The sequence below is a fragment of the Crocodylus siamensis genome, chromosome 1 (genome assembly GCF_052110815.1).
Source record: "Crocodylus siamensis isolate JL-2025a chromosome 1, ASM5211081v1, whole genome shotgun sequence".
In the NCBI taxonomy this organism is placed as follows: Eukaryota; Metazoa; Chordata; order Crocodylia; family Crocodylidae; genus Crocodylus; species Crocodylus siamensis.
This window is the reverse complement of record NC_143395.1, coordinates 381,816,450-381,844,119: the sequence shown is the minus strand read 5'-3', so window position 1 is coordinate 381,844,119 and position 27,670 is coordinate 381,816,450. Positions and strand designations below refer to the sequence as shown.

The 27,670-nt window shown below is 43.3% G+C and overlaps 1 protein-coding gene across 8 annotated transcripts in view; it reads left to right on the top strand.

Moving 5' to 3' along the window:
- CDK8 (cyclin dependent kinase 8) overlaps nt 1-27,670 on the top strand; it is a 135,278-nt gene that overhangs the window by 10,615 nt on the left and 96,993 nt on the right. For 2 of the 8 annotated variants that reach the window (XM_090028526.1, XM_090028517.1), the window contains exon 2: nt 270-379. The exons of 1 other annotated variant lie outside the window; for it this stretch is intronic. Coding sequence is in view for 2 of the 7 variants with exons in the window: in XM_090028545.1 (XP_089884671.1) it covers nt 252-379 (128 nt within the window). In the remaining 5 variants the exon portion in view is untranslated. Of the gene's footprint in view, nt 1-48; nt 380-27,670 lie in introns of those variants that run through there. 5 more of the 8 variants (XM_090028545.1, XM_090028535.1, XM_090028561.1 and 2 more) reach the window with 5 other exon arrangements.

The following is a 27,670-nucleotide window of genomic DNA, read 5'->3' as shown; positions in this document are numbered from 1 at the left end:
GTGCGGTCAGGCGCGGCCGCCGTATTCCGGTGGCGATACCGGCTGTGGTGCCACTACCCGGCTGAGGCGCGGCGGGGGCGCGAGCGGGGAGGGAGCAGCGCCCGCGCCCGCCGGCTCCCCCTGCATGGTCCGCGTCGCTGCCGCGGGTCCTCCTCCTGCTGCTTCAGCTGCCCGGGACCGGCGGGGGCGGCGCGGCGCGGGCGGGGGGTGGGCGGCGGGGGCTGCCGGCGGGGCGGCGCCGGGCGCTGAAGATGGACTATGACTTCAAGGTGAAGCTGACCGGGGAGCGCGAGCGGGTGGAGGACCTGTTCGAGTACGAGGGCTGCAAGGTGGGGCGAGGCACCTACGGGCACGTCTACAAAGCCAAGCGGAAAGACGGGTGAGTTCCTCGCCCGCCCCTCGGCCTCTTCCCTATGGTCTTGTCCCACAAGCCACCGCCTGCCGGCCTCGGCCACGTCTGCCCGAGCGCGCCTGTCACTGTCCGGCCCGTGGTGGCCCCTGCGCCTCCCCCAGCCCGGGCTACCGTCATCCCCGGTCCCCACCCGCTCCTTCCTTCGGCTGCTCACAAGTCGTCCCTCGCCTCCTATCCTTCCCCTTTTCTTTGCCCTCATCCTCATGCCCTGTCTTGGCACCACCGGCTTTTTTGTCCCCTGGGGTGTTTTCCATGGTGAGGTTTGGAAAAAACATCTGTCTATGTGTGTGTGCATCGTACACCGACGTATCTCCATTTTTGTCTCTATTCTGTTTAACTTGGCAACTTTGCTGCTGAACAAATGAGTGTTGGGGTTTAGAAAAGCTTCAGCCTGGCCAGGGTCTGGTTTCTGCAGGGTGGGATAGGATTCTCCTCCCCGCTCCCGCCACAGTAGTGGGTTTGTGCCTGATTTATTACTTCAGGTCACCATTTTGGGTGTTCTTGCGGATTGCTCTGGTGGCTAAACTCTCTCTCGGCTCCGTCAGGGGTTTGGCAGCCGTTTGGAACAAGGATCCATTTCCGTGGCCAGTTTGTAGCACAGGAGATGCAGGGTTTTGAACAGATCCTTGGAAGAAGGAGGGGGCCAAGCTGTTGTTTAAGGTTTCACTAACCCACAACAAAGCATCACTTTTTCCACAATGGAACAATGGGATGTAGGGAGCAAGAAAAATGGGAAGCACAGAGCACATTGTTCTGCCTGATTCAATATTTTAGCAGTGTTTTAGCTTGCTTATTACTCCATTTATTTATCGTTGATGAACCCCTTCCCCAGGAACCTTAAAATGTTACTAGTCATTTTCCCATGAAGGTGATGCTGGGTCATTTCAGCATTTTCAAGTGGCAAATATTTGTAATTCAGTAAATGGAAGAGACTTGTAAAGAAGTCTGTCAATTATGAATGATATATTTAGCTAGGCCTTATGTACTTCTGATGTTACAAGGATGTGCTTTCCATTATTGCATAGGGAAGTTTGTGCAAAACTGCATTTATATCTAAAGATATTTTAAACATACTCAGATTGATCTTTAACAAAACGATTGCAGTCTCTTTTTTTGCTGGGATGGGCCAGCTGGTGTGTGTGTGTGCGCTTCCTTTATAAATTAAAAACCCAGCTCTGCAAACCTGAACAGCTCACAAGAACAGTTATTGCTTAGGTGACTAATTTTCAACTGTGCAAATAAAGATTTTTATAATTTGGTATTATTGTCTCAATCCTCCAAGCATGCATATGCGTAACTTCATTGGTATAGGTTGTCCCAAACCTTTCAGTAAAGGTAAGGAACAGATGATGAGCCTTCTGCTATGACAATGACTTGAAATGTTTTGAGTCCAGAAGTGAAGCAATATCTTGACAAGCATGGGGAAAATATAGGTGAAATACTGTATTTTAAGTAGTAAAAGCAGTAAGGTAAAGCCATTCCATAATTTGGGATATGTATTGTTTAGAAAACATTTATTAATTTCACATGCATTTGAGGGGAACAAAAAAGTTTAAAACATTAAAAGGTAACAGTAATTAACACACACTTTTTAGACTCTGTTTCTCTGCAGTCATTAAGTGTATTGGACCACTGCAGTGTATAAAAGAACTCAGAATTTGATATTACTTATAATGCATGAATTCAAACATATTTTTAGCAGAATCATCAGTCTGCATGATGATGTGTAACAGAGCAGTGTCTGGAGTTACTGCTAGCTCTTACTTTGTCTAATACGTTTGTTCTGAAATGGGACTCCAAAATAAATGCACATTTAAAAAGTTATCTATGCAAACATGGTTTTTAAAACAGAATTTTCTTACTGTTCATGAATATATACACATAGTCTAAAATTTCCAACCTGTGGAGGAAAACAGCAAGCTGTTTGGCAACATGCTGCTTATACATATTCTGGCTTGTTCTATTGTTGCCTCTTCTCTCTTACTCATTCTCCATCCTTCCTCACAAAAAGGCCTGTTTATTTGAAGCATGTGGTAACTGCATGTGGTTGCGTTTGTTAATATTGATACAGTTATAAATGTACAATGTTTAGTATAGTTCTAAGGATTCGGAACTCTTGGTAGAGGCAGTAAAAGAGTAGCAAAAAAGGTCTATATTTGCAAGCTTTTGGGCTCATGTGCCCTTCCTCAAGGAAAGGAGAATGCACAGATTGTGACATTTCTCCCAGATAGAAATTAAACTTCATATTGTGCAGGAGAATGGAATGATGGTGTAAAGTGTTATAAGCTCCCTTGGGTAGAAAAGTTCATTTTTATGCAAATCAGGCTCAAATAAAACTAAACATTTAACAAGTATAATCTTGCATGTATGGGAGATGGGAGAGGCAGGGACCAGTTTGACTGATGTATAATTCCCTCTCCCCCTCGCTTTCCTCCTCCCCTGTGACAACTCATGCCAGTGAGACAGATCAATAATAAGTATCTCACTTTTAATGTTTTTGATATTTTTTTAAAACTTGGGCTTGCACAGATGCATGACAGATTAGAGAACTTCATGGTTTTCAGCATGGTATACAATATATACATTTGTACCCAATCTCATGAACAAGACTGGTGCCAAAAGTAAACCCATTGACAAAGGGGTAACTTATTTTCTTTGTGGGTGGTTTGCAGTTGTAATACATATGCAGCAATTTTCTTTAAATGTAAAATACACTATTTTTGTGTTTTTCTTTTTATTTTTATCTTGCATACATTTTTTTGCTTAAGCTGCTTGTCTTTGCTTTTTTTTGCTCACCGGCATTCTCCTGAAGAAGAAAGGAGAGGCCTATTAATTACCTTGCACAGTTAGCTTTCAGGGTAGGTTGAAGGCCTGCAGATACTTCAGTTAAGGAAGGAAAATTTAAAACATTAGTTCTCAAATATTTCCTTATATAGTTATCTGTAAATAGCTCTTGCAACCAATAGTTTATTGCTGTTTGTTATACAATTCAATTTTGTAGGAAAACGTAAAATGGAACACAAAACTAATTTTATTAAGTCAGCATTTGCAGATCTTTGTGTTAAAGCTCTTGCTGGATTGTTTTTAATGTCAGTCTAAGAGTTGTACTCTGACGGATCATTTCTCTTCTTAGTTTAGAGTAGAACTTGGCCCGCATGCCACAGGTTGCCAGATCCAGTCTGTGGAACCATCAGATCTAGTTCATGGAGTTGGTGCTTTGGCAGCATTGGGCAGCAAGTGGGGGCTTTGACTGCACCCCACCATGTTACACTGAATCTGGGCAGTGGGAAGCTTTCTCCATGCCATGCTGCAGCAGGGAGAAGCAAGAGCAGTGGCATCTGGGTCTTAGTGGTGTCCTATCCCAGACTCAAGCTGGGTCATTCTGGTCTACTGCTGGAAAATATTACCAGCTGCTGATCTAGATGACTGACAGTCTTCACCTATCATTCTTTCTGACTGCATTCACAGTCACTTCTGAGCTATCACCGCCATAGTAATGGATTCCAGGAATGTTGTATCAGTTGGAAACTACAAGTGAAAATATACCTGCCACATTTGCTTGAATAGAAGACATCCCTGATTATAAGATGAGCTGCTTATAATTAGATTTTATATATAGACAGCTTACAAATTTGTTATAGTTTTCCAGGTAATTACTGGAGGCTTCCCTTGAATTTGTCCCCATCCTACTGGTACAGAGGGGAAAATTGAATCTGGGGGGTCAGGTATCCCTTTGTGCTTCCCACCAACTTTTTCCCCTGGCAGCTCCTTTCCCCCTCTCCTTACCATCAGATCCTGCTCTCCTGGAGCAAGGAAAGTGGAGCTGAGGAGTAAATTTGAAAATGATAACTTTGAAATGAAACATGCTGTAGCAATTTGAATATAATACCCATGCACTTAGTTTATTGAGAAAGTATTGAAATTGGAAAAATCAAAACCTGCAGACTTTACAAGTGCCCAGACTGGACAGATGGAATTTGCACATAGAATAATACCAGAAAGTGACTTATGGATTTGGAAGTTGATATCTGACCCAGTATGAAAGAGAGAGTTTATCCATAATTGATGGATGTTACATTTTTCAAAACTGATGCAAGTTTTAGCACAGATATGCCATAAATACTTTTGATAGCACTTATGTGTAGTACATGGATAGAAAGAAGATCTGCATGTGTACCTGTCTATATTTGTATGTAGTAACACGATTGATTATTTATCTATTTTTCACACACACACACACACACACACACACACACACACACACACAATAACTATACCTTTACAGTTCTGTCTCATGACCAATTTGGTTCACTTCACAGTCCATATCACACATACAATAAACTGTCATTAACCCAGTTACAACTGTGTGCCTGTTGCTGTCTTCTTTAACCATCACTAACATGCAAAATCACCTCCACTCCCTCTATCCTGTACTCCCATCTCCACCCCCTACAATCCCTGTTTCTTTCCCCAGTTCATAGTCTGTCATCTTCCTCTTCTCCATCATCCTTGTCACTCGCCCCTACTTAAGGACTATCATCATTGTTCTCATCATCTTCTCTGGGGGTCTTTTCCTGAACGGTCTGTGAAATTATCTTCTTCCATGTGTCCTCTGCTGTCTTCTCATGTTCATATAGTATTTCTGCTGCTAACTCATTCCCATTCTAATGCAGTCCTCTCCTGGGAGATTTGTGTGCCTGTGCATGAGCACGTTCCAGTCTTCCAAAGGGTATTCCTGAAGCAGGAGATGAACTGGTTGAAGCAGGGTATTGGGTTCCATTGCTGCTTGGTTAGGTGTCCAAACAACACAGCCTCTCTAATCAGGATCTTGACCCTTGTCATCAACATGAAGATTATGGTTACTCTTCTCTACACCTACCCAGTGTATGCAGTTTCAGGGGAGGTGGTACAAACTCTGCATAATATTAAGCTAAAGGCTTGTGATTTACCACATAGTTCATTGGGTAGCGCCCTGCCAGAGTCCCCTGCCGAGAAAAGGAATGATAGAGGGATTCTGAGTGAACTGAATGCAACATTCTGGCTCACCGTGACATGAAAAAAAGTTGGCGGTGAGGGGGACTGTGCTTAATGGCACTGCCATATGTCTTATTCAGATGGGTTGCGCTAACCTGTCCTTATAGGTTTCCATCAGCATGTTTATCTAGTGTTGGTCATGTGAGAATCCAATATGGACATTGAGAGTAATGCTCAGTGCAGACTTTATTTGATCAGCTTCATACTTAAGTTTCATTACTGAGCCCATACTGCTTTTGGCAGCAGTGTAATGCTAGACAGCGTATTTGGTGAGATTTCTTTGTATGCAGTTGTAAGACAGGGGGGAACTTCATCTTGTATTCAAGTAAGTACAGTACATAGGAAGTCCTGTCTGAATAATGTTTTGGAATCTTTAATGACCTGATGCAGTTAAAAATGATGTTTTATGCCACAAAACACAGAGAGCACATCTTGTTCATTTGTGCCCTGTATCAAAAAGATGAGGTTTTGGTTTAGGAATTAGTCAAGAGAAAATCATTTACTAAATCCCAGTATCTAGTTCCATGGCAGGATCTTATATGTATACTGATATTCCCTGAACCTGCTTCACTTGAGATCACCGAATAACTGTGCCAGGTATTATAGCATATTCCATATATTTTATAAATATGCTACAGAATCCATTGTCTGCAAGAAAATAATATTTGGAATTTAATCCCCCCCCCCCAAATGCATTCTTTGTGGTCACAAATGATCTTCTGGAGGTATATTAAAGTTGTCTTGTCTTCCTGAATTTGGAAACAGCTAAATACAGTTGCAAGAGAAGTACAGACTGTTACAATCATATTTAGGTTGGTAACTGAAACCCAGTGAACAAAAGTTAAAAGTAAACATAGTTGTTCTCTTGATAATTAGGGATCTACCCTATTAGCAGTTTTGCATTTGTTGCACAATGGGCAGCCCTCTTAGCCAGTCGGGGTGGGGTGGGGGAGGGAGGCCACAAAGAAACCATGAAAATGGCCTGCAATTTTCCCCCACCTAAGCAGGAATTAAATAAATCTCTACTCATAATCTTGGCAGAAACAGTGAAGTAATATGTTCCTTTAGCCGTTTCAACAGCACATACTGCCAAGGCATTTGGGTACTGTGGGTTGCCAAGTAGGTGAGCAGATTTCAGGCTTCTTGAAACTTATTTATGTCCATTTGCTCCTTGTAAGGGGAGGAGAAGACCAGAGAGATTCCTGTTTCCTGTCCAGACCTCTCAGCTGTTCCTTGGTGTTCAAATATGTTTCCCACTTAGCTTTTATGGCAGTACCTTAGTAGTATCTATCCTACCCAGTTTTCAAACACCTACTTGCTTCTTTCAAGTTAGAAAAAAATCCTGCTGCATTTTCAGTTAGGCTGGTATAGTGGAGTGATAGAACATGATTAAAAGTAAGTATTAAAAAAACTCCTTGGAAATAATCTGAACCAGTTGTCATACTTATGTTGAATTAAAGTGCTGCAAAAACTGGAGAGTTTGATGCATAAGATAGCTATATATGGTTATAGCAGTTGTGCCATTAGTTTTTTGGTTTTTGTTTATTCAGGATATAGGGGTAGTGTGCTACCTCCTTCTTAAGTGTCAGCTAAATTTTGTGCTGAACTGTTCATTTCCAGTTTATTTTACTGAGGAAAGTAAAAGATAAAAAGCACAGAAAATGGAATATTTGTAGATATGTTTACCTGCACTTCATCGTTCCATATCAGGGACAAAAATTCTTTACCCAGTAAGTTTTGTGTGTTGGCGATTTGTTTGGAGCTATTTCCATAAACTGAAAATTTGGATTTCTCTTGTACAGGTTGCAGCATCTCCTTGCCCCTCTCCCCTCCACACATATGCCTACCCACACTGCATTTCTAGATACTATTATAATACATATGTTAGGACTTCAAGTTTCTGAAACTACCTGTTCTGTCAGATAAGATACACTTGTGTGCTTGGCACTTGTTGATAATCTTCTCAAGTAGTCTATACATGGGAAAATACTTATTCATGATTTGAGTATGGATAGAAAACTGTGAAATGTAGACATTAGGAAATGTCACAGCTAACCACCTTTTACAGAGAATCAGCAAGACATAAAATAATTGAAGTAGATTTGAACTATAATGAAATCCAGTGGGGGGTTTTTCACCTTTTTTGTTACCTCACCCCCCCCCTTTTTTTTTTTTGAGCAAAGACTGCCATGGTGGGTAGAGTACTGATTGAGAATACATGGATTAACATTTTCCTAGTTATTTCTCCAGTTTAAAACCTTAACCGTGTTCTATATTTTTGAACAAGTGTTGAAAATACTTTCAAAGATATTGCAACAGATTTGATAAGCTTCTCAATATTGTGTGACTTTGTTTAATGTAATGCTACCAAGCTAAAGTTGGAATGGTAGAGTATCTTTCATTTGGTTTTATCAAAATTTTTATATATGAAAAATAACAAGAATATGCATTTAAATAACTGCTTTTCCCCTTTTAAGTAATTAGATCCAAGAAAAACATTTTTTGTTCTGAAAATATCTTTGAATAAGGAATGGCAAGAGGAATGATATGAAATATTGGAATGTCTTCAGATAACACAATGGTCTGGCCTCCTCTGGAATACTGTGACCATCTTGTCTAAAGAAGGATATTGTTGCATGAAAGGGGGCTCAGAAAAATCAGAAATTATAGTGGGCATGGGGGGGAAAATTCACATGGAGAGAGACTGAAAACACTGGCATTCCTTACCTTAACAAACATAACTGGAGACAGAAGTATATAGAATCATGAATAGTAAAGCAGATTGGGTGTTGCCTCACAACATGTAATCCAGGGGACATTCAATTCATTTAAAAGGTGGGAAATGATAAAGAAGTACCTTTTGCATAACCTGTAACTAAACTGTAAAACTTGTTGGCACAGGATGTAAACTGGGGCCAAGAACTTAAGACTCAAAGGAACAGGTTATTAGTGTGGACTGGAAAGCTCTGAACATTCTTGCTTAATCAACAGAAGAAAAGTTTAATTTGTAAGTTATCGTGCTCCACAGCATAAGCCTTGTTCTAACGGACATTAGGATGAGATTTATAGGATATGCAGATTACCCACTACCTGCCTGCTGAGAGGTTCTTACCTGTCCTTTTTGAAGCATCTCAGTATTGTAGAAGACAGAATATGGACAGGATGGAACTTGAGTTTGATCCAGTATGGCAATTGCTATGGCTCTAATAATTGATACCGTTTGGGTTAAATTGGAGTATTTCATCTTTGTAAGATAAATTAAAAATGACAGGTAGGTATATTTTGAGGTGCTTATTGTGAAGAGAAACATAGTTATTTGGGGAGTGTGAATTATTACACAAAGTGGCCATTAAAGGTTAATTTTTCAGTTGAGTGTTTCTTGTATTTGTAATTCAGTTGAAATGGAACAGTTGGAATGGTACACATTACAAGGTGTAACAGCTAAAGTTAACAGGCAGTCATGTGGCATGTTACTTTCGTGAGCCAATGTGTCCAATTTACAAATGACACAAGATTTGATTCCTGTGTATGTAACATGTGCATGACTTTTCATTAAGATGACAGTATTTATTCTGGGATTGTATGTAGCATCTGTCTGTATCATAATAGTTTAACTATTAAAAGTTTTGTTATCTATGAGGCTTCCTGTATATTCAGTGGAGTCTTCTGCTTGTCACCCTTCTCTAGTAAGGAGTTGTATTCATAATGCACACTTTTCTTCTTACTCTTTTGACAATTCCTTTATCAGCTATTCTATTTACAACTGGCAGCTTGCTCAAGGAAGGTCTAGCAGCAGTTGTTCTTTGATTTAGTCTCATCTGGAAGCTGTTTTTTGTAGCCTACCCATTTGAACAGAATGTTTATCACTGGTCCTTATGAACCTTGTTTTGACTTTTTTTTGAGTTAGATTATCCAGAGGAATACATCTTGGGAGCTGTGGATGGTGATGTGGTTGATATAGTTTCATGTTGACCAATTGACAGTGTTCACATACTGTTAGGTGGGAACTTGCTGGTACAGATGGGTGAGGACAGAAGTGGTGTGCTCAATAGCCTGAAGACCTGATTTCAGTCTTGGTTTTGAATGTATAAATTCAAGGAAGGCTGTCTAACTGGCAGCCTATACACTTCTACCTGGGCACTGCTCCTCACCCCCTATTGTAGCTTTGACTGGGATCTCTGGTCTACTGCTCCCTCTTCCAGCTTCTGCTTTCAGGTCCTACATCAGTCCACAAGGTCCAAGAAGACGGTGCTCCACAGGCATGCAGTCCCGAGCCATTCAAGTTGGAGCGCCCTGAATGCACAGGTTCTGGCTGATATAAAATGTAGCTTTTCCTAACTTTTCATGCCTGCTCTGCCAAGAGCCATTATCAGGCCCATGCTTTAAGGTCCTCCATTTCCAGGCAGTTTAAGGTTAGTTTAAAATGCTGGTCCTAGTTTTGAGATTGCGTAATGGACCAGATTGGCTATATCACACTGAGTTTCAATATGTGAATCATTAAAATAACTGTGGTCCTCTGAGAAAATGGAGATCATTAGAGCAGGACAAAGTCCATGGGACCTGGAGATAAAACATTCCTAATTAAGTGAGGAATAGGCTGTGGAGCAAGTTTCCAGAGGAGAGCAGTGAAATCTGAAGTTTGATAATTAAGACATGCTGTGAAACCTCTTACCTTTTCACTGGGGGGGGCGGGACTACCAGTCAACCCCCACCCCCCCCAAGAAACCATACCACATTTTTTTTTCATAATTACCCTTGGAGCAAACAGCAACAATTCCACAAAATTCAGTGGGCAGTTTGGTACTGACCTTATATGAAAAGTGCTCAGCTACTGTATAAATGGGGTTCTAACTGACTCAAGGAGATGGCTAGCTGATTTCATGGGGAAATCTCAGAGCCAGCTGCTATATTCATAAGCTGATCGCACCCAATGGAAAATATCATTTGAAAAAACCAAAGAGTCTAAAACTGGGCAAAAGACTTGTTGCAGCTCTATAGGCTCTAGAATCTGTGGAGTTTGCCTTTTGCTAATCTGTTTAATAGCATGAAGAGCACAGTAAATATTTACTGTCACTTCTGACTTTGAAAAACAAGGTTACTTTTCAAGTTCTTGGCTTCACAGTTGGAGCACTGAATAGAGTATGATGACTACAGTAAAGTAGGATCCTGAGTATTGGGTATCTTGTCCAGTATAAAAATTGGAGTGTCAGTAACTTTTGAAAACTGTGTGTGATACAAACTGAGTTAATAGGCTAGTGCTGAGATGGGCAGTATTTCATTAGGGATGCCATTCTAACAGAATAAAACGTTTACTAAGATTTAGGGTGGGGAGGGGAATGCGGCATCTGTAAATCCTGAAAAAAAAATTCCAGACCAGATTAGATTATGTAATTCTGCAGAATAGTAGTGTATGGCTTGCACCAGTCTCTCTCTATTTAAGTATTGGATTTGAACCCTGTATATGTTTGGAAATGAACCATTGATGGTAATGTTTCAGTAGTTGTGTCCTTTGGCAAAAACAGCTCAGTTTCTATATAAACAGATTCAGTTGTTTTAAGGCTGAACAAAAAGATGATTTGGTGTTCAGTTTCTGTTTTATGAGCGTGTTTGTGATTATTGCTTTGGTACTCAAATACTTGAAACACTATTGAATTCATTCATTTAATACTTTAGGAAAGGACTATGTCATTTTGCTCAGGCAGGGGGTTGGACTTGTAGATCTACAAGGTCCCTTCCCACCCTACTTCTATGATTCTATGATTATGGAGAAGTACAAAGAGAGAGTAAAGTGTCTGACATTCAACCAGAAGATTTTCAGAGCTGAGAGTAGAACCCCTATCTCCTTAGTCGTAGTCCAGTGCCCTAGTAGAAAATAATCCTTCCTCATTAGAGGGATCATTGCTCAGTATTGTTGCTTAGCGTTTCTTTCTCCTAACGTAGATGGGGTTTTGTGTCTGTGTCATAGAGTTTTGACAAATCGCTCAACAGATTTAGTTGATGTTGTATGTACTCTTTGTCTCCAAAGAGTTGTGCAGGAGACTTTACCTAATAGCTTGTTTAAAAAAAGTAGGAAACAGAAAATGCTTCCTGGGAATCATTATTGGTTGTGGTACCTGTAAAATTAAGGGACAAATTGCAGTCACACTAAAACAGAAACTCTTCCCAAGAACAGCTTAATAATAGAACAGTGTACCAAAATCTGAGGCATTGTCACTGGACAGGAGAAAAAATCTCTCCTTATCAGAGCCTCTGCTGGGTGAGGAGTTTTTGTTGTTTATGATCCATACTGGGACATTCCAAATTAGTCTGTGCATCTCTCACACTCACACTCGCACCATTTGTATATGATGCTGATAGTGATTGCTACCAGCTTGTTAATAGAACTTACTGAAATCAAAATTTCCTGGATTTTGCAGAAATCATTTCATGGGCAATGTTTACAAAATCCACAGGGGGGAGGGGGGAAAGAGAAAACTTACCGAAAACAAAATGCTGGTTCCCCAGAGGGGGCCAGCAGTCCTCATGGCACTGTGGCCTGGCTGCGTAGCCTGCTGGGGGGGGGAAACACACATTCTACATGAAGGGCAGTCCAAGGTGGCTGCCATTCCCACACCTTGCCGCTAATTGGCTTAGGGCTGCCTCTCATGTGGTCCTGGCCCTCTTCACCAATTGGTGACGACAGGTGGGGCCGCATCATGGACAGCCCTCAGCCAATCAGTGGTGAGGGGTGGGGCCACTAGGGTCTATCAACCAGTCAGAGGCAGTGGGGGTGGCGTGGCTGCTGGGATCAGCTTATGAATATAGCAGCTGGCTCTGAGTTTTCCTCATGAAATCAGCTAGCCATCTCCTTGAGTCAGTTAGACCCCACTTATTTATTTTATTTAAAGATCAAAGTAAAAGTCATTGCTTTAGTTTCAGTGTGATTACCAGGGATCCTGTTTTTTTTCTCGTTAAAAGTTGCCAATTCTCCTATTTAAAAACCCCAAATCCATGATTAAAATTAAAGGCCTCCCACAGCCCTTCCCCCCACACAGCTGGTGCCCCTTACTCCCCTACAACAGCCCCTCAGCCCCACACAGACAGGCACGCACACACAAGCACACTGTCATCCACCCCAACAGGTAAGTGTCTGTGGGGGGGAAGGGACAGGGCAGGGGAAAGGGAAGGTGCTGGGGGGTCCAGATCAAGAAGGGGGGGAGGTGCATGCCCCTGTGCCTGCTTCCAGGAGCAGGGCCGGGGGCTGAGGGCAGGGGTGCCCCTCTGCGGGCTGCATATATGCCAGCTGACCTGTGACAATATAGTCAAACCTTATAGTTTCATAGTTGGTAGGGTAGGGTCAGAAGGGACCTGAGCAGATCATCAAGTCCAATGCCCTGCCATGGCAGGAAAAGTACTGGGGTCAAATGACCCCCGCAACGTATTCATCCAGCCTCCTCTTAAAGACCCCCAGGTAGGAGCCAGCACCACTTCTCTTGGAAGTTGGTTCCAGACCCTAGCCGCCCTGACTGTGAAGTAGTGCCGCCTGATATCTAGCCTGAATCTACCCTCTGCCAGCTTGTGACTATTATTTCTAGTCACTCCTGGCAGTGCTCGGGGGAACAGTGACTCCCCCCCTGACTAGTTTGTAAACGGCCACTAGATCCTCCCTCAGCCTTCTGTTGTGGAGGCTGAACAGGTTCAGGTCCCGTAGCCTCTCCTCGTAGGGCCTGCCCTGCTGCCCCCTGATCAGGCAAGTGGCCCTCCTCCGGACCCTCTCCATGCTGTCCACATCCCTCTTGAAGTGCGGCGCCCAGAACTGGGTGCAGTACTCCAGCTGCGGCCTGACCAGTGTCACATGAAGGGGAAGGATCACCTCCTTGGACCTGCTCGTGATGCATCTGTGGATGTATGACAAGGTACAGTTAAGTTAGCCTTCCTGACCACGTTCCTACACTGTCGGGCCATGTTCATCTTGGCATCGATGATGACTCCAAGATCCTTTTCTGCCTCTGCACTGACAAGAAGGGAGTTCCCCAGCCTGTAGGTATGCTGCTGGTTCTTCCCCCCCCCCCCCCCCGAGGTGCAGTACCTTGAACTTGTCAGCGTTTAAATCCATCCTGTTCTCATCCGCCCACCCCTGTAACCTGTCTAGGTCCGATTGCAGCCTATTCCTCCCTTCTAGCATGCCCACTTCTCCCCACATCTTTGTGTCATCTACGAATTTGAACAGGGTGCTTTTTACACCCCCGTCCGAATCGCTGATGAAGATGTTGAACACTACGGAGCTGAGGTCCAAGCCCTGGGGGGCCCCGCTGCCCACATCCCTCCAAGTCAAATAAGACCCAGCCACCACTACTCTCTGGGTGCGGCTCTCCAGCCAACTAGTGACTCATTTGACTGTGTAGGTGTCGATGCCACAGTCTCCTAGTTTTTTAATGAGAATGGGGTGAGAGACCGTGTCGAAGGCCTTCCTAAAGTCCAGAAAGACTATGTCCACTGCTACCCCTGCATCTAAGGAGTTGGTGACCTGGTTGTAGAAGGCCACCAGGTTGGTCTGACGGGACCTGTCTCTAATGAACCCATATTGGTTGCCCCTAAGCATAACCGCCGCTGCTAGTCCCTCGTGGACATGTGCCAGGATAATTCTGTCAAAGAGCTTACCCAGGATTGAGGTAAGACTAATTGGCCTATAGTTTCCTGGGTCCTCCTTCCTCCCTTTTTTTGAAAATGGGAACCACATGGGCCCTTTTCCAGTCCTCTGGCACTATGCCAGAGCACCATGAGTGTTCATAAAGTTGTGCCAGGGGTCCTGCAATGACCTCTGCTAATTCCCTCAGCACTCTGGGGTGGAGATCAACCTGCTGATTTAAATATGTCCATTCCCTCCAGAAGTTCCCTGACTAGGCCCTCACTGACCCTGGGCCTGGGTGTGCCTCCCCTTGTATTCTATGGGGGTCCCAGTGAGTCCGGGGGGGGGGGGGGGGGTGACCTGGTCCCTGGTCATTAATTGGATGTCACAGGCTGCATCTAGATGAGCATGGCCATGTTGAGATGTCTGTGATGCCATATACCACACACCTAGCTGTTCTCTGCAGGGGATCTTGACCCTTGGAAATCCCAGGGTCAAACAAATGAGCAAAAAAAAAAAAAAAAAAGCAGAATGGTGCACATGACAACAGTGCGTGCCGCCCAAAACCAAAGCCTGGCTGGCTGGTGCCACACTCCAACTGCCAGCCAGGCTCCAAGCAGTAGGATTGTCACTACTGCAGCCCTTGGAGGCCCCCAGGTCCCAGGTGAGGTTGTTGGACCCAGCCTCCCTACCCCACCCAGGGTAACCTGTTGCACGCAATAGGGCATGTGGCACAGGTATTCCCTGTGGACAAGTAACCACTGCTTCTTTTCCCCAGGGAAACAAATGTCTATGCTCATGTGGATGTGACCATATTGTTCAAAGTGTTGGATACCTCAAAGCTATTGTCTTTCCCTAGCCAGAAGGGTAGGTTTTGGTACGTGTTATGATGTGGAAAATTCAGAATATGCCTAATTTGAAATTTGAAGCTGTTTTCTGGTCTCTTGGACCATGAACATCTCATTAATTTAAAATGCAGGGAACTTTAAAATACTGTAAATAGGTTTGAAATAAGCATATAAATTAGTTTGCATGCATGGGGATGCCAGGTCTTTCGGGAGTTTGGTCAGATGGGGGGAAAGGGTTGGCTACAGCAAATTTTGGGGTGGCTGCAGAGGGTTTGGCAGGGGTGAATTGACCAGCCTTGGTGAGTAAATAAAGCCAGAGATGGGTAAAATGGATAGTTGCTAACTTATTGGATCAAGAAATATTAATTGTTACTTCTGCAATGGCATATTCTATCTCCAAGTTATTCCTGGAAGATGTGGTACACCACTTTCACTGGGGAATGACTTTAATTTTGACGGTTAGCAGGTGAATTCTGCGGCTGTAAGGAGACCTTTAGCAAGGATGAGGTAGCCAAGTAAATTGCTGGCAAGTGGCCAGCTCAAGTTATCATTTCATAGTGGTTGTAGTGCCCTGATAAACTAGAATTGGCTGTAGATTGAGAAAACATCTATAGAACGTGGTGGATGGTGATGGGTATCCTAATGTCCATCTGTCTGTATGCTAATGATACAGCCAGGGCTGCCCCTGAGCAGACCAGAAATAACTACAGGGATCTGAGTGGAAGGGTAAGGGGGACAAGGCCTAGGTGGTGTTCTCATGAGTCCTTCCACTCAGAGGTAAAGGCCCAGCTAGGAGGAGATGCATCCTGAAGATCAGGGCATTCTTGGATGGATGGTGTTGCTAGCAGGGCTTTGGCAGCTTTGACCATGGGGTAATATTGTAAGAAGATGGATTGCTGGGAATAGATGGAGTCCATCTGATAAAGAGAGGGAAGTGTCATCACCCGGTGTCCTGGGTCTGCATTTCCCATACCCAGTGAGCACACTTGCACCCTGCAAGGGTCCCCTCTATTTGGTTCAAGTAGCCCACTGATCATCACTGCTGCCTATGTCTGCAGGGAACCTTCATCCCAGGTCACAAAGGTTTGGAGAGGCAGCAGGCAGTTTAGAGGATGCAGAGGAGTGCACAAAGCAGAGAAGAGAAGGGGTCATGCTGGGGCAAGCTGCACCATGGCAGGGGGAGGGGACCCATGGGGGCTGTGAGTGCCCACCAGGTTTGAGAAACTCTGACCTAGGGCACTAGCCTTAATAATTATATCTTGGGGAGGTATACAATGCAGCAGCTGTTGCCCTTTCCCTTGACTCTGCTACTTCATCCCAGCTGAGACCAGCATCACTCCAGACTTCAGTGCCAATTCCCCCAGCTGGGAATTTGTCCTCTGACTGTATTCCAGTTTTCTGGGTCAGCTGTGCTCCTCAGGTGCTAGCTGGGCTGCCTGGCAGGCAAGGACCAGGTGACATCTGTCCTGGGAAGCACAAGTGTATGATTAAGCTCCCACTGGAATATTGGGCATTGCCTGAGGCCGTGACACAGTCCCCATTTCCTTACTTTCCCAGCTTAAAGCTTCCTTCAATTCTGTTGTACCATCTTCCCTTCTCTTGAGACCAAGGTCAAACCTATGAGATTGGGACAGATTGAATAAAGGAGTAGCCTGCTGCCCCTCTGCATTGGCTTTGTGCCAGGGAAGGGTTTGTCTTTGTGGCTAAATCTACAGCTAATATAGTGACCCTCTTTGTTTAAAAAATATACATTTATTTACTAGTGTATAAAATATATACATTTTTTAAAAGGGTGCCGTTAAACTCAGAGAAGTTACAGAAGAGTAACTGTGCCTTAAATTTAAAAAGGATGAGAACTACTGTACTAAACCATAAGCTGAATATGAGCTAACAGAGTGTTCTTGTTGCAAAGAAAACCAACAGCAGACTAGGTTAGATTAACACAAGTAGGACCACAAATGCCTCCCTGTGTTAATCTAATTGTGGGGAGGCCCACAACCCTCCCCCCCCATCACATACACAAAATCATGACAGAAATATTTTTTGAAATAATATTTAAATATAGTATAGTAGATGTTTGATTTCTAGTATATGGGGGAGGGTGTTCTTTTTTTTCTGGTTCAAAGATGGCACCTGTTAAGGGGCTTGGCTACCTTTTTGAAGCCCTTGACAGCTCACTAAAAGTCATTAAGCAGCCCTCCACCTGAAATAATTGCCCACCTCTGGATTAACAGGAGCATTTCTTGCAAATCAAGGGAAATTATTCTTTATTTGGCAGTGGCAAGGGCCTCACCTTGAGTACTGTGTCCAGTTTTGGATCCCCTGCTTCAAGAAGGATGTAGACTGGTTAGAGAGCATCCAGTGGAAGGGAGCATGACTTACAAGGAAGGGCTGAAAGAGCTAGGGTTATTTAGTTTGCAGAAAAGGAGACTGAAGCAGGAATTCATAAGTCTTCAAATACCTGACAAGATATTACAAAAAGGATGGCGATGAGCCTGTTTTCTGTGGCTGTAGATAATGGGCCAAGTACATCTCTTAAAATGCAGTAGAGGAAATTTAAGTTGGCTGTTGGGAAGAACTGTATGACTATGTGGGTGATCAAGCAGTGAAACAGGCTTCTTAGAGCTAAGTTGTAGAATCTATCCCTGAAAGCTTTCAAGAGCAAGTTAGACAGACACTTGGCTGGGATGATTTTGTTGGGGATGATCCTGCCTTGAGCAGGGGGCTGAACTAGGTGACCTCATGAGGTCCCTTTCAGCCCTGGTTTCCTATGATCCAATGTTTGCAACTCCTTCACTATCCTAGTGGAGAGTCTTTGCTCTGTTGTTCTTTCTGGGTGGAAAAGGTAGGTGAAAGGGTTTTATACAGCCCTCTACCAGCCCAACAGTGGCTAGTACAGTTTTAAAAGAAAGGGGGACCTGTATTGGATGAGTTTTTGCTGGCTAATTTGCATGTGTTACTTAATAAAGTTCCTGGTGTCCTTATATGGTGCCCAGCACAGCAGTTGTTCTGTGAAGCTGTATTTATAGGTATTCCTATACAAGGGTCTGAAAAACGAGTCTAAGATTTCCTGTCTGGGAAAGGTAAAAAGACTAGACAAAGCTTAAGCCTAATAAACATTAACATATCTTGAAATAAATCTTGATTGCTGTTTAGTAAGCTCATGTCGAGAGATTCAAGGAGTAAAATGATTCCAGAGTGATCTGAAATTTCACTTGATAATCAGAAGATGAGACTAGAGGCTTCTGCCAGTGCCCCTCTGTCTTTTAGCAGTGCTGTAAATTGCTGGTCACTTGTTCAAATTACTTTAGAGGCAAACATGTTAGGACTTGACATTTTCATTCCTTGGCCACAGTATAAATTTTTTGCAAATAATTCAGATGCTGCAAACGTAACGTGCTGTATTGCACTACACTGAAAACTAACACGCTTTTGAAAATGAACAATCCCAGTAAGACTGCATTTGCTTAGTGACTGAATTTTTTATGTTAGTTTTACCAGCTTGTGTTGGAAACTAGATAGTCAAGCCAGCATTTTGTCCTGTGATGTTATTTGGTCTTGTATAGGTATGGTTTGTCTTTTCAGGTAGACTATAGACTAATAAAATGACCAGATGCAGACTTGTTTTTTAAGCAGATATGCTGATTTACCTTGCCAGTTTTGCAATTTTTTTAATAGAGATATCAGGCCAGCTTTTAAACAAGCTACTGTATTTACTTGAATCAAAGATGAGGATTTTACCCATTTTCAGTATGGGAGTGGGAAAGCTCTCTTGGATACAAGCACAAGGTGGGGCAGCTGGCGCTGGCACTGGTACTGGCTCTGACCCTGGCCCCGACCCCAACTTAGGCTTGGGGTTGGAACTGTGGCTGCAGACACGGCCTTTGCAGAATTAGTATTTTGCATGTCCAAGCAAGACTGATTATCAGATGTCTGCTAGTTCTGGGAGAATAAATGAGGATTGTCAATGCATCAGTACTTAAGCACACGATTCAACTTTAATTGTTAGTAGTCTCTATCAAATTACAGGTTTCCCTCACTTCATACTGTAAATGCATTCCCGGAAAACATTACATGACTCAAATTTGCATAAAAGAAACCCACTTTACTACGTGAAAGATAGGGATACATTCCAGGACCTTGACTGTGCTGAACCCTAGGCCCATTTCTGTCACCTTTACGAGACAATTTTGGTACTCAGCAACAGCAGACGGTACACACAAGCATGGGGCACTATCATAATGGGGATAGCTATTACAGAAACGTGTTGCAGGCAACAAGTGAGGAACACAGAAGACTATTTTGGTGTGCATCACTCCTACAGTGCACTGCACAAAGCAGCTGACTATGGGCTTCCACCGCACCAATCATGTAAGAGTGAATTTACCTCGCATATAATGAATTTTTGGTATAAAAAGGGCCATCGCATAAGACTGAATTTGCACATACAGAACCCACTTAAAGCAAGGGAAACCTGTACATCTTAAGTAGTTTGCTAACTGAGTGGTACTACGCAGTAAAATGCACCTACTTTATTCTAGCGTGTCTTCCTAAATAAAGAACTAAAAAAATTCAGTATGTAAAAAGCCACGGTAAATTTTTGAACTTATAAGTGATAGTCTTAATATATAAACCTTAAAATCGCACACGGATGCATCCCTACCTTGGTAAGTGTGGGAATATGCAGTTAAAGGGCATCCAAACACTTTCTCAGTTTCGCTTTCAGAAATGTTCCACCGTATAGATCCTTAACCTGTTGAATGCAAGATGTTGATTCTTTAATAAAGAATGTTTCATATACGTTGTGAAAATTTTTGCTGATTTCAGTGGTACTCTGAAGAATTAGAACTCGGGTGGGCAAAATACAGTCTAACAGATTGGAACCGGCCTGTGAATGGATGGCCACCAATTTAATTGCATCTGGCCTGGTCATAGCTGCCCCTATTACATTCTGCATGGGGCCAAGCCCTGCCTGTTCCTGTCTGGGGCAGCGCATGCTGCACTCCCACCTTTACCTGCTGGAGAGCCCTAGCCCCAGCCCCGTCCATTGTGCACAGCATTCCAGTGGGGCTGGTGGTGCTGCTCCTGCAGCTGCCTAGGGAACTGCTCGGCTCCACCCATCTCCAGTGGCTCAACCTCCTGTCCCTGCTGTAGTGCTCTGGGCATCAGGTAGGGAGGGGAAGTGATAGCAGCCCCTCAGGGCACCCATGACCCCTGGCAGGTAGGGCCCCAGCACAGTGCATGGCTCCTGCCCAAGTCCTGGGAGCTGCATGTAGTGGGAAGGAGTGGGGCCAAACTGGCCTGGCTCCTTGTGGCTTCTGGCAAAGTCCTCACAGCTGCATGTGGGACTTGGCTGGGAGCAAAGTGTGATGGAGCCAGGCTGGCTTGGTTTCATCCTTGCTGTCACATGCAACTCCCAGGATTTGGTTGGGAGCCACGTTCTACCTGCCAGGGGCTAAGAGCACCCCAAAGGGCTGGTGCTGCTATCACTGCTGCCAGTGGCAGTGGTGGCTGTATGCCATGAGCCAGAGCTAGCCCCTGTCCTGCTGGGGCGGGCTGTGGTATGTGTGGGGATGGGGACAGGGTGAAGAGGGCAGGAGATGCCTGAGCCCTTTGGTCCATGTTGGATGGAAGGAGCAATGGCTTCAGCAGCCTGGCTCCATTGCACATGGCTCCTGATCAAATCCTGGGAGCCACATGTGGTGGCATAGAGCAGGGCTGAGTTGGCCTGGCTCCAACATGCAGGGCTCCCTGAAGCTCCCAGAGAAGTGATAGTGAGGAGGGAGGGCAGGAGGGAACCTGGGGAAGTGGCGGGAAGTGGGCAGGTGAGGTTGCAGTTGGGGGTTCCTGCTCCTGTGTGTTGGGCTCCGGCTCCTGGCTGCCTTCCACCCACTCTGGCAGCCCGGGGCATTCCACAGCCAGCTGTGGGCAGCTGAGTGGGTGGAAGATGGATTTGCTAGGAAGCCGAGTGCTGGCTTGGGTGGGCTGCAGGCAGAAATATGGGATAGGAACACAGGGTAGGCTCCCCTGGGTGGCAGAGGGCAAGCCTTGGTCCCGTGTGAAGCATCAGGGCATAGCTGTGGGGAGGGGGGTGGACTGCATTTGCACTGCCTAGGCAAGCTCTGCTGCACATGCCTCTTGCCCCTCCTTCCCTCTACTAACTCCTTGCCAGCACAGGACCTAGCACTTGGGCAGTGCCCCCACACAAGCACACCCAACTCACCCGACACATTCCACCATACCCATGCCCACAGCTAAGACTTTATTATGAGCCATTATGCAATTATTTCTATATACACTACTGAAACGTGCAGAAATCAGGACAAAAATATTTTTTGAAATAAAATTAAAATTCGTTATAGTAGATATTTGATTTTTAGTATACAAGTTGTTATTTTTTTAATCTTAAATTTTTATTAAATGATTTCTTCTGAGAGATTTTGTGTGTGTGGCTCTTGACTCGATCTGGTTTCAAAATGTGCTGCGACCGCCCTCCCCCCCCCGGGAGTACTTCCGGGGCAAGGGGAGGGAGGTCTGGTGGCAAAGGTCAGGGCTTAGGAGTGGGACTCCTGGTTCGAAGATGGTGACTAGGGGGCAGAACACCTTTCAAGGGGAGGGACATAGCAATTTGACAAGGGGTGTACCCATGAGGCCTGGATCAGCTGACCAAAAGTCATTAAGCAGCCTGCCTTCCAAACTAATTGCACCCCCTGAATTAGAATAACACTGACTAGCACTCTGCCTCCTCGCACATAACTATCGTTTTGGTCTTTCTGGGGCATTTAGTCCTAGGTGCAGAATCTGAAATCGGATGCTATGAATTCTTCAGCCTTCAGTTTTCAATGCTGTATGTGTTTGAAAATGTACATCCTTTGGTAGTCACTCAGTTTTTTCTCAGTGTGATATTTGTTCAATAATAAAAGATCTGAGAGTTGTCTTGATGATAGCTATACTCTGAAAATGTTCTCGCACAGAGAACCAGCTCTTTTTAATGATTTTTTAGTACGTTTACATATATCCATACCTATTTCATTCATGTGTGCACATACATGTATGTACACAATTGAAAATAATTAAGAACTTTTTAAAAATTAGTATTTATGTAGTCTGCAGTGCTGAGACTGAACCAGATTCTATTGGGTGGGGTTGGGTGGATTGTATTAATTATTTACAAAGTTGCAGTCTATCTTCACTTAATTTGTCCAAGTGAAATTGAGGTTGCAAAGGTAAAAAAGCAAGATTTTCTTTTTCTTTTTTTAGGTATCTTTAAATGCCTTTCCCATACATCCCTACAGATTTCTTTTTTGAAGAACACTAAACTGTTCAATTTCAATGTCTCTGTTTCTGCCTCAGTCTTTCTTCCCCCCTCTTTCCAAATTAAGGTTAGTGATTCATTGTTTTGGTCATGGAGTTTCTGGCTCACTTGTCTGAGTTAATGGCTGTGTAGTGGAATGCCAGGATTGTGAAAGTAGCTGTATCTTGTGTTTTAGGTACTATCATATTTACTCAAACACAAGGCAAAATTTCCCCCCGCCCTATGCCCCGGTCAACAAGTGTGGAGGAAGCCCCACATCTTGCATATGCATACAAGGAAGCTTCATTAAACTGCTGTCAAAAGCAGCACAGATTCAGTAATGGAAACCAACTACAACGTTGTTTAAATGCAGCCAATGCTGAACATGACTATAAAACACATTTCCCATATTGGGCAAACATGATGATGGAAACCTACCACAAGGATAGGTTAACACAGCTCATACTGAGCACATTTTGACAATGTTGTGTACATGTAGGACATTGGCTACTATGATTCCCTTGCTTTACCTGTGGCAGGTTTAGGGTATTAGTCTGTTGTGTCAGGATTGAGGTTAGTTTTGTGTAGAGTCTAGATTACGGTTATATGGTTTGGATAGGAATGATCCTGCCTCAGGCAGGGGGTTGGACTAGGTGACCTCTGGAGGTCTCTTCCAGTCCTACTTTTCTGTGACTTTAGAGTCATGGTGAACCACCATACTGAATGTATTTCAACTTCCTTTTTACCTCTTTCCCATTTCCAATAAGTCCTATTTTTTAACCAGCCTTTAATGTCTGGTAAACATCACCAGATGGGGCCCCAAACAGCCCACCCAGAATCCCTCTATTGCATATGGTTAGTGTGGCCTTGTCCTTTCTGAGGGAGAGCCAGCCCAGGTTGCCTTGAGCCTCACCTGCATATACGTTTTTGGAGGATCCCAGGACTTATAACAAGAACACCCAGTTTCAATCATGAGGTGGGGGGCTGATTAGCACATGTATCCTTTGTGAGGTGTGGGGGAAAGTATGTGGAATACAAACGCATATTGAACAGCACTGGGCTGTGAGGTCACTGTGGCTTGAAATGCTGTTGATTGCTGGGGCCCATTCCAGTGAACCATATGGTAAATCATGAGCCTTTTGGCTTTGGACTAATATCATGCATAGTTTGTACTCTGTGTAAGTTGATGTCAAAGTACTGCTTAAAAGTGTGTTTATGGAGTACCTGTGTTAAAATTGTAGCAGTTTCAAGAAAAGTAAAATGCATTCATTTTGAATGAACTAAATTTATGGGCACTGTGCAAATTACTACAGCTATTTTCATTTTGAGGTCACTGTTTTTAAATTTGCTCTATGCTTCCATGTGCTCAGGGACAGCAGGGTCTGACACTAAGGAGCAGGGGAAGGAGTTGAAGGGTAAGGGAGAGGGCAAGGGGGCTACCTGACTCCCCACACTTATTTTCCTTGCTGTAGCAGTGGGAGGGAGACAAATTTAAGGCAAACCTCTAATAATTGGATTTCATACCTGGAAAATTGTAACAAACATACATTTTCCATATATAGAATCGAATTATTGGGGGATTGTCATATATTCAGGTATATACAGTATATCCAGTACTAGGTTTTATAACCCATTACTTTCAGAACTTTTCCAAGTTTGCAGGTGTATAGCACTTACCTTTTATGTATAAATGTAACAAAGACTTCAAAGGGCCAAGTCATTGCTGGATGGTGATATGGGCCATCTCTTTTAAAAAAAAATGCATAGTTAGCAGTTATATTTGAGTACATTTCATGGACTCTTATCTCCAAAGCCAACTTTTCCAGAGGTGGAGAGACCATGTAGTATTTACTACTGAGCAGCAGTGAGAAGCAGTCCCATCTGCTAAGTATGGAAAAGGGTAGCAGCCTACTTGTGGGCAGCTTAGGTTGGTTTGTTTAAAAAAATCTCTCATAACCAAAATGGGTTGTGTACTTGTATGTGGCAAGTGAGGTGGAAGGAGGACAGGGCATTTGGGGCAAGTCAGGGCTCTGGTGCTGACCGTTCTGGACTGAGGAGAACAGACAAGGCTGTGATTATGCAAGTACTAAGTAGGAAGACATTTTATTCTAACTTTGGACAAAATGCTTATTTTGCCTGTCTGTTTTTAGATGGTCAGCCCTTAAGTGGAGAAACTCTTCTACTTTGCAGTATTTAACAGAATGAAGTCTCTGTTTTTTGTTGGTTTTCTTTTGAGCACTGCAGTAAACATCAATATTAAAGGTGAACTAAGATTGAAGTGACATAATATTATGCTTTCTCAGTCTGCAGACAACCAGAAACAATAGCTTAGATTATTATCCCTGTTTCTGTTAATCTCCAATAATTAATTCTGAAGTCTAATAATATTTGAAATGTCAATTTTGAATCCTTCACTGCTGATCATTTTAGCAGACAAATTTGGCAATTCCATTTAACCTAAAACTCTAAATTGGCTATCACTTTTTTTTTTTTTTTTTTAAGATCCTAATTATTCTAGCTTTCCTCCTCTTGACTGTTTGTGCTCCAGCTTTCTTCTTTCCTGACTTTTCCCACACTGAGAGATTACTGATTTAAAAATGTGGGGACATTGAACTGAAACTCTAAGGTCAGAATAAAAAAAAAAAATTAGTACCAAAACAAAAATGATCATTACTCACTCTTATGTTAATAATATTTCTTTAAAAATCTACATTCTGTTTTTAAAAAGTTTTTCCTAGTCTGCTTCAGAAACGAGGGGGCTCGGCCATGATATTATAACACTGCTGTTCCTCTGGTAGTTTTATTGATCAGCTGGAATGTCTGACCAGTAATGCATTGCCTGTTTCTCTGGTGAATGGGTATTCAGGGTTGATGCACGGTATATATGCAGAATGGAGAAGAGTAGGGGTTTTCCTTAAAATAAAGGGAGAAAAGTATTTAAAATATGTGGAAATGCTGTCATTTGTATTACCTCTGTATCAAATATATGCAGTGCTGTGGGAATGCAGCTATACTACCATGTATCATAAAGCATAAACAGAAAGGGAGGCAATACTCTGTGCAGTAATTGAGTCTTTAGTTTTGGAAGAGCACTAACTGAACAATAACATTTGCCTAGTAACAAGTATAAAACGTGTGATTTTTTCAGTTGTTAGACTGAAACTTTAAAAACATAATTCAATGTTCAGTTTTCTTTGATTTGATCCCAAACCCTCAAGATAGATAAAACTGCACTGGAAATCATTAATGGAAAGCTTATCTAAAATAAAAGCAGTTTGGTAGATGTTGTTTTTAAATCTTTGGTGCTCTTGTCCTCTTATTGGTTGTCATTTTTTGACCTTGCATTTGGTTTTCAATCAGTGAGTGGAAGCCCAGAGCAGTTTTTTATGTGAGTATATTTATATTATACTCTAAGTTTCTGAAGTGACAGTTGTTAACAGGTAATATTTTACATTTTAGAAAAAGTTTGAGGAAGTTGGACTGAAACCAGCAATTAAAAAATACCAGTTTATTTTATGAAAAGAGTATTTATGTATGGGTGTCCTGTATTTCTTGTATGAAAAAATGCTTGAAGAGTTGAATAATTTGATAAAGTCAGCTGGAGCTTTTTCTTATCCGGTCATCACTGAAAAATACTCAAGTTATGCCCAGATAGTAACTTAGTGCCTTGTTTGGAAAAACATTTCTAGTAAAAAGAACTTGACCTGATTAGTGCACAATTTTAAAAATATTTCTGAAACTAAATCTTTTGTATTTTCTTTTGAATAAGAATCTACAGATGAAATAGAAAAGTAGTTTATTAAGAAGCTTAATACAGGTACCAGCAGGAGACTTGGGGAATTCTGGCCTAACTTCAGTGCAACACTCCCAGGAAGGTCAAGTGATAAAACAGTTCAACCAATGAAAAAACAAACAACAAACAAAGCAAAATGGGAGATGTTTTTTATCTCTATCTCTCATGGCTCATCAGTCATCTAAAGGTCAGGATTCTGTGTTTGCTAGCTAGTTCTCAGAAGCTGATTAATCTCTTTGAGGTCTTTGATTCTTGATTTATTTGAAAAATAATTTGTGTGTGGTATTCTTTGTCTGGTATAACTTATGGTCCCAAGTTATCTTGCTTCCTCCCAAGTTATTTTGCTTCCTCCTATGTCTTTAAAAGGAAGACCTACAAAGGATGGAAGACTGGAACTGCCACCAAGGAGGAGTACTCTGCTCTGGTCCGGACCTGCAGAGAGCAAATCAGGAAAGTCAGGGCTGTGATCCAACTAGCTACAAGTATCAAGGACAATAAAAAGTCCCTTTTCAGATATGTGGGGAGCCGGAGGAAAAGCAAGGGCAACATTGGACCCCTGCTGAACCAGATGGCGCAACTGACAACTGATGCTCAGGAAAAAGCGAACTTGCTAAATGAGTACTTTGCATCAGTTTTTCACCAGTCCCATGGGATGGCCCTGCCCACTATGGGTCAGGGAGGCCCAGGTGAGGGAGATTCCTTGCCCTCAATCGAAGCTGACCTCGTGAAGAAACACCTTGGCAGGCTGGATACCTTAAAGTCAGCTGGCCCTGATGGGTTACACCAAGAGTACTCCGGGAGCTGGTGAGCATCATAGCTCAGCTCCTGGCATGGATCTTTGAGAGGTCTTGGCACTCTGAAGTGCCCAATGATTAGAAGAGGGCCAATGTCGTGCCGATCTTCAAGAAAGGGAGGAAAGTAGATCCTGCAAACTATAGGCCCATCAGCCTGACCTCTATCCTGGGGAAGGTCTTGGAAAAGATTATCAAAGAGGCCATCCTTAACAGACTAGCTGAAGGCAATATCCTGAGGGATAACCAGTAGGGGTTTGTTGCAGATAGGTCTTGTCTGACCAATCTCACTTCCTTTTATAACCAGGTGACTTATCACCTGGACAAGGGGGAAGAGATCGACGTTGTATATCTTGACTTCAGAAAAGCCTGCAACCTGGTATCCACGATCACCTCTTGGCTAAATTGGCTAACTGCAGCCTCGACCTCACCATGATCTGCTGGCTGGGGAATTGGCTCCATGGTAGGACCCAGAGGGTGGTGGTCGATGGGAGCCAATTGTCTTGGTGCGCTGTGACCAATGGGGTCCCACAAGGCTCTGTCCTAGGGCCTGTACTATTTAACATCTTCATCAATGATGTAGACATTAGTGTCAGAAGCAGACTGGCCAGGTTTGCCGATGACACCAAACTCTGGGGTAAAGCATCCACATCTGCCTGATCCAGGTGTTCAACACCGAAAAATGCAAGGTTCTCCACCTTGGGAGGAAAAACCTGCAGCATGCTTATAGGCTCGGCAGTGCTACGCTGGTTAGCACTACAGATGAAAGGGACCACAAGATAAACATGGGCCTTCAATGCCGTGCTGTGGCTAGTAAAGCGAGGAAAATACTGGCTTGCATCCATAGATGCTTCTCAAGCAGATCCTGGGACGTCATTCTCCCCTTGTAC